This window comes from Lynx rufus, unplaced genomic scaffold (assembly GCF_022079265.1).
Source record: "Lynx rufus isolate CCGP_SWC_20201006 ecotype Redwood Valley unplaced genomic scaffold, mLynRuf1.p SCAF_10, whole genome shotgun sequence".
Classification (NCBI taxonomy): Eukaryota; Metazoa; Chordata; class Mammalia; order Carnivora; family Felidae; genus Lynx; species Lynx rufus.
Genome location: NW_025814824.1, coordinates 11,838,127 through 11,850,991, shown reverse-complemented (window position 1 = coordinate 11,850,991; position 12,865 = coordinate 11,838,127). Strand labels below are relative to the sequence as shown.

At 46.5% G+C, this 12,865-nt stretch overlaps 1 protein-coding gene across 1 annotated transcript in view; it reads right to left on the bottom strand.

Annotated features, from left to right (window-relative positions):
- ENTREP1 (endosomal transmembrane epsin interactor 1) overlaps positions 1 to 2,418 on the bottom strand; it is a 65,840-nt gene extending 63,422 nt beyond the window's left edge. Inside the window, exon 1 of the mRNA XM_047097457.1 lies at positions 2,002 to 2,418. Coding sequence (XP_046953413.1) covers positions 2,002 to 2,418 — 417 coding nt within the window. The remainder of the gene's footprint in view (positions 1 to 2,001) is intronic.
- Positions 2,419 to 12,865: the final 10,447 nt, after the last annotated feature.

The following is a 12,865-nucleotide window of genomic DNA, read 5'->3' as shown; positions in this document are numbered from 1 at the left end:
TTTTTTTTAATACTTCATCAAACCCAACTGTGGCTTGACTGACATCTAAGGGCATTCACCTCTGAAATAATTCACAATAGTACACTGATTTGAGGTTTTGATTTCCAAAGGGAAAAAATAGCTTTAAATAATCCTAAACTGGGGCTGCCTGGGTGGCTCAGTCAGTTAAGCATCTGACTTCAGCCCAGGTCATGATCTTGCAGTTTGTGAGTTCGAGCTCTGCATCGGGCTCTGTGCGGACAGCTGGGAGCCTGGAGCCTGCTTCGGATTCTGTGTCTCCCTCTCTCTCTCTTTGCCCCTGTCCTGCTTGTGCTCTGTCTCTCTCTCTCTCTCTCTCAAAAAACAAAAATAAACATTAAAAAAATTTTTTTAAGCACAAACTAGCTATCTTTGAGAGGACAAGAGATTATGATTTTATAAAGACGAAATCCCTAAAAATGTATGCAACATTCACTTCTGGCCCATGGTATTTAGAGAAATGAAATGCATCCACCATTTGGCTCACTTTAGTCTGGTGAATGGACTAGGGAGCATAATGAATCTAATCCCTACCCTGTTGTTTTAAAAAAGACTCAGGAAGGCCACAGGGAGAGCCCAATAGCAGGTCCAGGAGGGTGGGATTCCTCTCACATGAGGCACAGAGCATGAACTCTGGCTACCACAGCATGGGCTGATCCAACGTAAGACCATCCAGCGTCAAAGTATTTCCAAAGGAGAGCAAATTGGCATCGGTTTAAGTATAAAATGTCAGGCAGGGCTCAGGGTACTTAATATTCTTAATGTTCTCATTCAAACAATTACTTTGGGTTCAATTAGTTCTCCCTATAGTCTTAAAATTTGGCCTTGAATCTGGGTGTGTGGGGACTGCAGAAGGACGATTTTATCAGCACATACACTCCTTGCAGATCTTAATCAAACTATTGGCACTCCCAGACTTAGACTGACTTGCTCCATAAAAAAGGTCGTTTACTTTCAAGTACCCATCTTCTACAATCATTCCACAAAGACCTATTTCCAAGTCTCTCAACCCCCAGCAAGCCTCAGGAGGACGTACGCCTTAGAAGCTGTGACATTTTAGGAGGCAGGGGTGAGGGGCCTCCTGGAGTCCAAACACAGTGGAGGCAGCACCTTCTCCAGGGGCTGGGCACCTTTTTCTCCAGATCAGCCTTCCCCATTGGAGGAAACAGGGCCAGGTCACTGAAGGGGGTCAGGTATCTCCAGTGAGCTGCCCCCTGCACCTGGGGCTTTGGGGAGCTCATGCATAATGACCATTTGGGTTCTTGAGAACTAAATTCTGTGCAGCAGCCTGCCTGGCTCCAAAACTCAAGTAGGGGCCTCCTTTAATGACCAGGTACAAGTATGTTTGCACACACCCTGTCATTACCTCCTGGGCTTGTCCCCAAATAGAGTGGAACCATACTACACCAGATACATTTCACATTTACATGTGTCTTAAAGTGGAATAAAATAAATGACGTGCCCCAAGTCAAGCTGTCACTTCAATCACCCCACAAGTACACCTACTATGTGCCAGGCACTGTTGATGCCTCAATGGAGAAAAGAGATCAAATGCCCGGCCTCCCTGCGCAGACACGGTCAGTGAAGTAAATACTCAATGGCCCAAAGTTGAATCATTTTCTCCTACTTTCCTATCTTCCACCCCCATTCTTCCACTCTCCCGGAGCTGGAAGTCTATTGTATTCTAGTAACTTGCCAGGAACAACACAATCCTTCAGCTGTGAGGTACGGAACACTGTCCAAGTGCATCCCAAGTCACCCTTGAGCTGCTCTCCGTTTGAGCCTTTGTTTTTCCCCCAGCCTCAACGCCTCCAAAAACTTCAATTGGCCCAAAGGACCGTGTTCCCCAACCACAGCCCTCGGGGGTGGGGAGCCAGTCCTGGGGCAGCGGAGGGGACCGGCCGGAGGTCCCTGCTCCCCCCCCCACCCCCCACCGCCCCCGGTGGGCCCTGTCCAGGCGAGCGGGGCACGCGCGGCACTCACCGAGGAGCCGGCCCAGAACGGACACGAGTTCTTCACCTGCGGGGAGCTGCTCAGCGACAGCGCCCCGAAGCTCAGTGCCACCATGCAACAGCCCAGGATCAGCTGCAGCAGCCCGAGCGACAGGAGCGGGCGAGCGGGCAGCAGCGCCGAGCCCGGGGCGGCGGCGGCGGCGGCGGCAGCGGCCCGGCGGGAGGAGAGCGCGGGCGGAGCCGCCAGCACCCCGGCGGCGGCGGCGGTGCCCGCGCAGCGAGGCCGCGCGGGGGGCTGCAGCGCCGCCCGGGGCCAGCGCGGCCGCAGCGGGGGCAGCGGCGGCTCCTGCGCGGCGGCGGCCCCGGCGCCCGGGCCCCCGGCCTGCGGCCCGCCCGAGAGCCCGGCCACAGGGCAGCAGGAGCCCGGGAGCACCACGGGCAGGGACATGGACCGGCGGGGAAGGGAGCGGCCGGCGGCGGCGGCGAGGGGGGACGCGGCGCGGAGCCGCGGGCGCCGCGCACTGGGCACCGCGGGCGGACCCCGAGGCCGAGGGGGAGGGTAGGAAATGAGCACGGCCCAACCACTTGCTGCCGCCGCCGCCGCCGCCGCTGCCCCGGCTCCCGCCGGCCGCACCCACCTGCCACCCGGGCGTCCGCCTCCCGCCGGCCGCGGGCGCGCCCTCGCTCTCACCCACACACGCCCGCGCCGCGCGGCTGCTGCCCGCTCCGGGGCACCGCCGAACGCCCCGCTCCCCGGCGTCCGGGAAAGGCGCCCGGCCCCAAGTTTTTAAGGGAGTCGCTCGGGCTAGGAGGGACCTCGCAGTCTGGGCGCGTAGGAGCCGGTGGCGGACAATCTAACACGCTGTCCCCCACGCGCCGAGCTGGGGCTGGGCAGAGGCGCGGAAGAAGCGCCACGGACCCTCGCCCCCTTCAGTCCAGCCAAGAGAGACCCCCTGGCCAGCGTAACGCAAAGGGAGCCCGGCTTTAAACTTTTTCCCCCTCCTGAGGGGGTGGGGGGAAGCAGGAGGAGGGGTTGTGGGTGACTTGGTGGGAAAAGTCTAAGCCTCAGGGCTTCGGGGAAGGACGAAGCAGAGCGAAGTCACCACTCGCGTGAGGCTTCCGGGCGCTGACACTGCGCGTGGAAGGAGGGGGGAGGGGCGGGCGAGAAGGGGTGCGTTCCTGGCACCGGGGTAAGAGCCAGCGTCAGCGTGAGGTTACCTTGGAGGTGTCCAGCATCCAGAAAGAACGAACCGGGGGCGGTCTGGCGCGCGGGGCTAAGGTTCCAGGGTGTCCGCCTCCCCTTGACTTGTGCGCTCTATTAGGCAGCATCTGGTGGAACACAGAATCCCAAACTTCCCGAAGAAATATCCTAATAAAATCCTAATCTGTTTTTTGGTCATTTATAAGGCATATTTAGAGCTTAAAAAAAAATGATTAGCCTTTGCGAAAGGATTTTCTCTAAGAATACATGCCCTTCTTTCCAAAGATTCTTCTTATGTATTGAAAGTGTTCTTATGCATAATACCATCATAATAGATTTTTTTTTCCAGGTTAAAAACAGGGCAGTGTCGCTTTGCTGCAAGTCAGTCTCTGTATTTGGCAGTTCATTTTGTAAGTAGAGTGAAGGTATTTAACCTCCTGCCCAATAAACCACGAGAAATGTGTATCCGTTTTTATGCGCTGCTTGCAAAAGCTGTATTTATTTTGGTCTTACTTACTTCAACCCACAATGTGATGCATTGCCAATGGGCATGTGTGTTTACATATATACTTTTTGAATTATTCAAGCATCTGTGGTTAACAGTCCCTAGGACTTCTTTTACAAAGTCTCCTTGGAAGTAAACTTCAAACTCCATTTTCTGGAGAAATGGGGAGCTATATTCTATTCTATTTTTGAGAGAGAGCGGGGGAGGGGCAGAGGGAGAAACAGAGAGAGAGGGAGAGACTCTTAAGCAGGCTTCATGCTCAGTGGGGAGCCTGCCTCTGGGCTTGGTCCCAGGACCCTAGGATCATGACCTGAGCCAAAATCAAGAGTCCCACACTCAACCAACTGAGCCACCCAGGCACCCCAGGAACTGTATTTTAAAATAAATGTTTAAAGTATGTTGTTACATGCACTTTAAAAAACATCTTACAGTACATGTTCTTAAAGTGCAGGTAATGCTAAAAGTTTGTGTGTTTAGTTTATTCCTTTTATTTTACATGCAAGCCTGAAGGTATTTAATTTTTAAGATTCTATTACACCGTGCAATATAAAAAAAAAAAAGTCTGAATGAGTCTTGAGAAACTGTCAGCTTAATGAATCTACTCTGATGGTCAATCCTTGACACCTGAAATGTACGATTAAAAATGTATTGTTTGGGTCTGGGAATGTTGGTGCTAGAACTTGGATATCCTCCTTCTCTGCGGATGGTTAATGACTAGAAAGAGAAGAGTTCCAGGGAAGCTGATAACCATCTGTTTCTTGCTGTGGGTGCTGGTTACAAGAGTGAGGTTCATTTTGAGAAAATTCATGTAGTCACACTTTGCATACTTCTCTGTATTTTACACTTAAATACTTTAAAGTATTTCTAAGTACTTTCCCCTTAAATTTTTAAAGTGAATTTCCCTTTACAGGAGTCCTCCCTTATCCACAGTTTCAGTTTCTGTGGTTTCAGTTACCCGCAGTCAACTGCTGTCCAAAGCAGATGATCCTCCTGACAGAGCATCAGAAGGTCACTAGGAGCCTAGCACCAGGTCACAATGCCGACGTCACTCACCTCACTTCTTCTCATCCTGTAGGCATTTTATCTTCTCACATCATCACAAGAAGGGTGAGTATAGTACATTAAGACATTTTGAAAGACGGAGAGACCACATTCACACAGCTTTGCTTTTACTACAGTATATCGTTATAATTGTCCTATTTTATTTTTAGCTATTGTTGCTCTCTTACTGTGCCGAATTTATAAGTAAAACTTTATCATAGGTATATATGTAGAGGAATATATGTGTGTGTGTGTGTGTGTGTGTGTGTGTGTGTGTGTGTGTGTGTGTACTATCTATCTGTATCATCTATATCTCTATCTGTCTATAGTTTGGCACTGTCTATGGTTTCCAGTGCTCACTAGGGGTGCCTGGACCATATTTCCTGCACATAAAGGGGGGACTACTATATGGAAACAGATGCTAGCATGGGTCATGAAAACCCATAGTTTCAAGCCACTAAACCTTTTCCAAAGCTGCTGATTACGAGTTTTTGTCCTGTAGTTTTCTTTTTTTGTTTTTTGGCCACATTTATAAGCTGTGGGTTTTTCTGCTTATCATAAACATGAATCCAAGTGACATTGCCCCAACCTTTAAAGTTACACCAAATACACTATTCAGTGTTTGGACTTTGGATGTTGTAACCCAAGCTTGATTCTCGGCTTCCTCCAACACTCGCTTACAGTAAGTCCTTAGTGACACCTGACCAAGCTGAGCTGTATATAAGTGAGACCATATAAGGTGATTCAGAGTCATTGGCTTCAGGTGGACTTAAAAAAATAATAAAGTGAAGACTTTAGAAACACAGTGTGGCCATTCTTCTAAAAGTTAAACATAGAGTATACACCCAAGAGAAATGAAAATAAAAGCTTGTACACAAATAGCATTATTCACCTGCACCGAATGTTAGAAACAACCGAGTTGTGGATGCATGGATAAGCAAAATGCATTAATCCATGAAAATGGAACATTTTTGGCCATAAAAAGGAATACTACAACATGAAGAACCTTGAAAGCATTATGCTAAGTAAAAGAAGCCAGTAACAACAGACCACATATGATTCCATTTGTATGAAATTCCCAGAACACATGAATCCATACAGACAGAAAGTAGATTAACAGTTGCATCCGTGGCAGGGGGTGTGGGGAGAGACTGAATGGGGGGAAGGGTGAGAGATAGAGGTCTGGGGTTACTTTTTGAGGTGATAAAATGTTCTCAAATCGATTGTGGTGAGGACTGTACTCTGCTGTGAAGAGACTAAAAACCACTGAATTGTGCTTTAAATGGGTAATTGTTTCTCAATAAAGATACACGTAGGGGCACCTGGATGACTCAGTTAAGCGTCTGACTTGGGCGGCTTCACAGAGTGTGGTCCTTGGACCCCAGAACCATTTGGGGGGCCATGTCAATATGCAAGTCTGCGGGCTTCCCTAACACCCATGGAATCCAACAGTCTGGATGAGAGGCCTAGGAACCTGCATTTTAACAAATTCAAAACAACATTGGTGGACGGTACTATTCAGACTCCAGAATATTTACACGGGAATTTTTGTAGGAGAGGGGACTTTGGGTAGCAAATTCGTTGGAAGAGAAGGTAGAGGGTTTGGCTCAAAAACAACCTGAGATGGAAATATGCTGGAGGGAGGGGCTCTGCAGGTCCCCAGCCACGCACTGCTGCCCAGGTGACTTGTATGCACAGGGAGGAAGCAGACCACCGTGTTCTAAGGGGAAGGGTACCACATTAGAAGCCAGACTTCCTGAGCTCCAGGCCCTCCTCCACTCTGATCTGGAGCCAGTTCCAAGCTTCTCTAGCTCTCAGTTACTTCATCTGTCAAGTGCAAGTTTGCGATGCTCCATCAGCCTGAGGCGGGGCCATGCAATCAGCTGGAGTCCCTGAGACTTGCACTTTTGCAGTTCAGCCATTCTTATCTCCCCAATTTCTCAGCTGACCATCAAGACAGCTGGGAACAAGAAAAGCAGATGAACTGGGGTGTGGAATGGCTAAACCTGCAGACCCAAAATACCCAGGACCAAACCGGAGATTCATCCTGAACTTTAAGGCCTTGCATTCCATGTTCTCATATTTTTTCCATGAGGTACAGGATTGCATGAGAATTGTGTCAAGGAAACGGAGAGGCAACTTCAATGATAACTGTTTCCCTTCACAGAGAAAGGGCTGCAGAACGGTTTTTTTTTTAATTAAGAGAGCAAGAATAGAAGAAAGCAAGCAACCCTGAGCAGTGCTGGCAGGCTGGGCCCCCCATTTTTCTGAAATAATGGAGCAGATTTCTAATGCCACTGGCCTCGAGACAGACTTATTTGTTAAGCCAAAGGGCTGCAGCCGTACTGTTCGCATTGTTGAAGCAAACACTGAAAACTTCCTATGATGCAAATCCCACAAAAGACAATTCAAGTCCACTGCCCTACAATTTATGGCTTATAAATTTCTAGGGTAGATAAGCTACACAGAGAGATGTAATAAAGTGTGTCTCGTAAGAGTGTGTGTGTGTGAGTGTGTGTGTGTGTGTGTGTGTGTGTGTGTGTGAATGTGTGGGTATGTGAGCATGTGTGAGGGTCTGAGTGTGTGAGAGTGTGTGTGTGCTTGTGTGTGTGTGTGTGTGTGTGTGTGTGTGTGAGAGAGAGAGAGAGAGAGAGAGAGAGAGAGGGAAACCTCGTAATAGCCAAGGTTCCTGAAGATTCACATTTCAGTAGAAGTCAAAACTGCAATTCATCTTTGAGCAGAGACTATTCCTTCTGTTCTGGGGAAATCTCTTCAACAGGCCTTTCAGTGATGCAAATGTGAAGCCTAGACCATTTGGAAACAAAGATGTTTAGGAAAGAGCCGTGTAATAACACGCATGAGAGGCTGCCTCTGGCCAGTGTGAGCAGTGGTACATAGCCTCCTCCACTAAGGTGCTCTTGGTCTGGGTGCTTCTCAGACTCACCAGGGGAACTTTGAGAATATATACAATTTCGGGGCACCTGGGTGGCTCAGGCGGTTAAGCTTCTGACTTAGGTCATGATCTTGGCTCAGGTCATGATGTCATGGTTTCTGAGTTTGAGCCCCTCAAGGGGCTCCATGCTGACAGCTCAGAGCCTGGAGCCTGCTTTGGATTCTGTGTCTCCCTCTCTCTCTCTGCTCCTTCCCTGCTCACACTGTCTCTCTCTCTCTCTCTCTCTCAGAAATAAACATTTAAAAAATTAATATATATATACATATACATATACATATACATATACATATGTGTGTGTATGTATACACATACATATAATTCACACAGATAATTTGTAAGCCCCCAGTTGTAGAGATATTGACTTGTGAGCTCTGCACTGGGGTAATGCCCATGCAGATATACTAAGTAAAAAGCTCCCCAGAGTTGCTAGATGCCCTCAAATATACCTCTGTGACTGTGTAAGTGGGTGTGTGTGTGTTTTCTTCTTTCCAGCAACCATTCATGGAAGAGAGAATCTCAGGCCCCCCAAAGATTGAGTCAGAGGATGGGCATTACTGCCCAACAAGCTGCAGAAGAGACAATAAAAGGGACTTGGCCTGGGCTCATGGAGACTGAGCTGGACATGCCCCCACGTACTGGGTTTTTCCAGACTGACACACCCTAACTGGAAAATGTACAAAGTCACTGGATCTGCTATGTCTTAGCCATTGACCTGAAGACCACACAGTCACCCCGGGGGCAAGAGGTGGGGTATCCCCAGAAGGAGAAGGCACAACTACTGTCTGCCATCCAGTGGGAGGGCCTTCCCGGGACAGGAAACGAGACCTGAGGAAATGTGGAGCTTAGCTGCAGGAAGAGGAACACCACTTTGCTTGACTGTCCGCCATGACCCAGCTTTGCGCACATTATTTCTAACCCTCATAGAATAGGTCAGGTCGATCCTTGGCTTCACTGGGACAGAAAGAAGAAGAAAGGGAAGGATCATTATTCGTCTTTGTGCCTCCTGCACTCATAGTCCCTATTTGCCTTTCAACAGTCCATAAGGATTGCCGAAAAATAGTTTCTCTGCATGAAGTGTTATGATATTAAATCACTCTCCTAGCTCTTCTGAGCCAGTAAACAGCTGCCTTTCTGTTGGTCTGTGCATTTGAAAGTTCTGTGCATTCAAAAGTTCTATGCATACTTACCAGCACACCTAGTTCTGATTTAACAAATTGGCATCCTGACATAATGTCAGTCTTTTGTGCCAAACTCATTTCTACTTTTGGAGTTTCAAATGTGCTGTTCCCTCTACAAAGAACACTGTTCCATGCCTCCCCCTTAGTACCCAACTAAAAATCATACACGTCTCCTGGGACACTTCTGCCCATCCCCAGACTACAAGTTGGAGCTCCTTTGTCCACGAGATCATCCTCAGCATCCCCATGGGCCACCCCAGAGACCACAGGAGGTGAGTCTGCTTTGTGCTTTGTATCACCTTCTGCTTCCCTTCATAGTTTTCCCCACACCATATTGTGATTGCCTGATTTCTTGTCTAGATTCCTGTCTAGACTCTGCATGTTGGACACACCCATGTTGTTGAGCGTGGTCAAGACAAGATCTTTTTTGAAACACTGGAAGTTCCTGTTCCTGTTCAGCCCTACCAGCAACTGCTGATAAGAGCATGTAATTCGTTCTACCAAATGAAGTGCAGCCATGAGTCCTCCCCATCTCTCAAAAACTAAGTCTGTCCAGACCATCTCTGAAGCGCAAGGTTTGGTTATGAAGGAGTTGGCTGTTTGTTTGTTCAGACCCTTTCCCCCAAAGCTCAAGAGCCCAATATATGTCAGTTTGAATGGAAAAGATGAGCACTGGGTGTTATATGTATGTGATGAATCACTAAATTCTACTCCTGAAATCACTATTACACTATATGTTAACTCACTTAGATTTAAGCAAAAAAAAAATTCAAATTTTTTAGAAGAAAATAAAACATTTAGAACATTAAAAAGAAAAAGGATTCTTGGATCTACCCCCATAGACACATCAGTCTCTAAAAAATTATTTTTTTAAGTATCTATACCTGCCAGGATTTCTGACTTTAAGTATGTTTTTAATATACTCTTTTATTTTTTTTTTGTTGCATTGGCTTTATCTTAAATAACAAATGTATTAAGTTATATGTACATCACATGATGATTATTAAATTATTAGTTTAATTATTAAATTAAAAAATGAATGGAAAGAGGTATATACTGCCCACCAGAGATAAGAAACAGAAAAGCTAGGACTTTTCTCTCTATCTCATGACATTCTGCCAGGCTTGTCCCCATGATGGCAGACTGGACTGTAGATACTCCGGCATCTCATCTTTACAACGTGCAGCCAAGAAAAGGAGAATCCTTCCATCTCTCCAACGACAATGATCCTTAGAAGGATCATGATTAGGGGCTCCTGGCTCAATCGGTTGAGCGTCCAGCTTCGGCTCAGGTCATGATCTCACAGTTCGTGAGTTCGAGCCCTGCATAGGACTCTGTGCTGACAGCTGGGACCCTGGAGCTGGCTTCAGATTCTGTGTTTCCCTCTCTCTCTGCCCTACCCCTGCTCACTCTTTATCTCTCTGTCTCTCAAAAATAAACATTGAAAAAAATTAGAAGGATCGTGATTAGTGCAGCATGGCTGGTTTGTTCATTCTTCAACCAATGCCGGAAGCCAGGGCAAATGAGTATTTTAATTGGCTATGCTGGCTCAGAATTCCTACTCTGTGTTTAAGAAGTACAGTCTTCACTGAAAATAAATAAAGGAGAGTGGAATATGCTAGACAAACAAAACCAAAGAGCTTCTACACTGCCTACCACACCTTGGCACATCCCATCTGTCTGTCACTTTGGTTTGCCATCAGTCCTGCCTGCAACAGAACCTTCACGCCGCCCCCTTGAGAGTCATCCCCCTGGTCACAGGAGCCCCCAGTACCTCCTGACCCCCAAGAATAAACTAGTATACTGTATTCATTGGACCATTTCACGGCACTCTGGACTTTAGTTTGGAGAAGGGCGGGTCCCAGATGAAAGGAAGATATTTGATACTACTTACATCCATCACTCAATACTATAATAACGTCGTGAGCCAGACAGCACACAGTTTCAGAAGAGAGCTCCATATCTGAACATCATCATCTGAGTGAAAAAAGACAGCTCAAGAGGTGAAAGTTCCATTAAGAAACAAGGGCATGAATGCCTTTTGGAGCACTGCCTTCTAGAATCATAGAGGATTACACCTCAAGGACACTGTAGTCATTCTCTAAGGGAGTGATTCCCCAGCTATAGGTCAAGAACCATTTGGACACCATGTCCTAGGTGAAGACCAAATAAATAATATCTCATATGGATATTTTTCCAAATGCACACAGGTATGTTCACAGTTGATAAAGAAGCATTTAAAAGCCTTACTGACTTTATCTAAAATTAACAGATACTAAAATACACCTGCTGTCAGTAATGGTCAGAAATATTTGAACTTGAAAAGAAGCTCAGACAATTCAATTCTTGAGTACAAACCCAAGAAACGTGAGTGTTTATGTCCAACAAAATACCTGCACAAGAATGATCGTAGCAGCTTGTCTATAAGAACTCCAAACTGGAAAGAACTCAAATGGCCATCAAGAGGAGAACAGAGAAATAAAGTGTGATATTCGTGTGATGGAACACTACCCTGCGATGAAAAACAATTAACTCTTGCGACTCTCAACAACATGGATAATCTCAAAAACATAACTTTGAGTAAAAGAAGATGGGCATTAAAAAGTTCATCCTGTGTGATTCCTTCTGTATGAATTTAGGAACAGACAACCCTAATGGATGCTGGTAGCAGTCAGATAGTTGTCTGGCAGAGGTTGAGAGCAGTGCATTGGCCCAGGGAGAGACACATCATTTAAAAAGGCTTCAGAGACACTGGAATGTTTTATATCCTGATGTAGATGATGAAGTCTCACATGCATACATAAAAAATTTATCAAGCCATGCATGTAAGATTTGTGTACATTTCTGTACTAAGCTATAATAACCACAACAAAAAAGTCAAGATACATGAAAAAATTGGGAACTCACCCATTTAAAACTAAAAATTAGACTCTAGGGGCACCTAGGTGGCTCAGTCAGTTAAGCATCAGACTTCAGCTCAAGTCACAATCTCCCAGCCTGAGTTCGAGCCCTGTGTCGGGCTCTGTGCTGACAGCTCAGAGCCTGGAGCCTGCTTCAAATTCTGTGTCCCTCTCTCTCTGCCCTTCTGCTACTCACACTCTGTCTCTCTAGCTCTCAAAAAATAAATCAACATTAAAAACATTTTTTTAATGGGCACCTGGGTGGCTCAGTCGGTTAAGGGTCCAACTTTGGCTCAGGTCATGATCTCGTGGTTCGTGAGTTCGAGCCCCCTGTCGGGCTCTGTGCTGACAGCTTGGAGCCTGGAGCCTGCTTCCAATTCTGTGCCTCTCTCTCTCTCTCTCTCTCTCTCTCTCTCTGCCCCTCCCCCACTCACACTCTGTTTCGCTCAAAAAGTAAATAAACATTTTAAAAAAAATTTTTAATAAAAATTAAATTAAAATTTAAAAACAACAATCTGATCTTCCAAGAGGGTTTGACCACTATTGCACATTCAGTAGGAGAACAAAGATTGTCCCTCAGGTCTCCTGATCTCCCAGTCAGAGCTGTTTGTGTTTTGCTACATTGAGGTTCTGCATCTGTTGTACCTGTGAAGGTCACAAATTCTGTTCCAACCTGAGCAGCATGGTGACTTCTAGGTTCTTAGAGTCACTCTCAAACCTGGACAGTATATATGACATAAAGACCCCTGAGACACCCCTGATGACTTAGAGGTAGTGTAGTTTGATGAAGGGGCTATGGATGGCAAATCTAGACATCCTGATCATATTGGCCTCCTTACTGCACCAGGGCCTTTGCACCTGCTGTTCCCTCTATTTGGAATGCTCTTCCCTCAGATATATCTTGAGTCCTCATTTCATTTACTTCTTAGAGAAACAAGCCCACACCACCTTATCAAATGTAATACTTCCTCTCCTCCTTCACTCCCTATCCCCATGGTCTGGATTTCTTCCTGACACTTAGCACCATCTGACATTACGTTGTTGTTCATATCCATGACCATATGACAAATATAAGCAACACAAGGGTGGGAACTTTTTGTTGAGTAAGTTTATATTT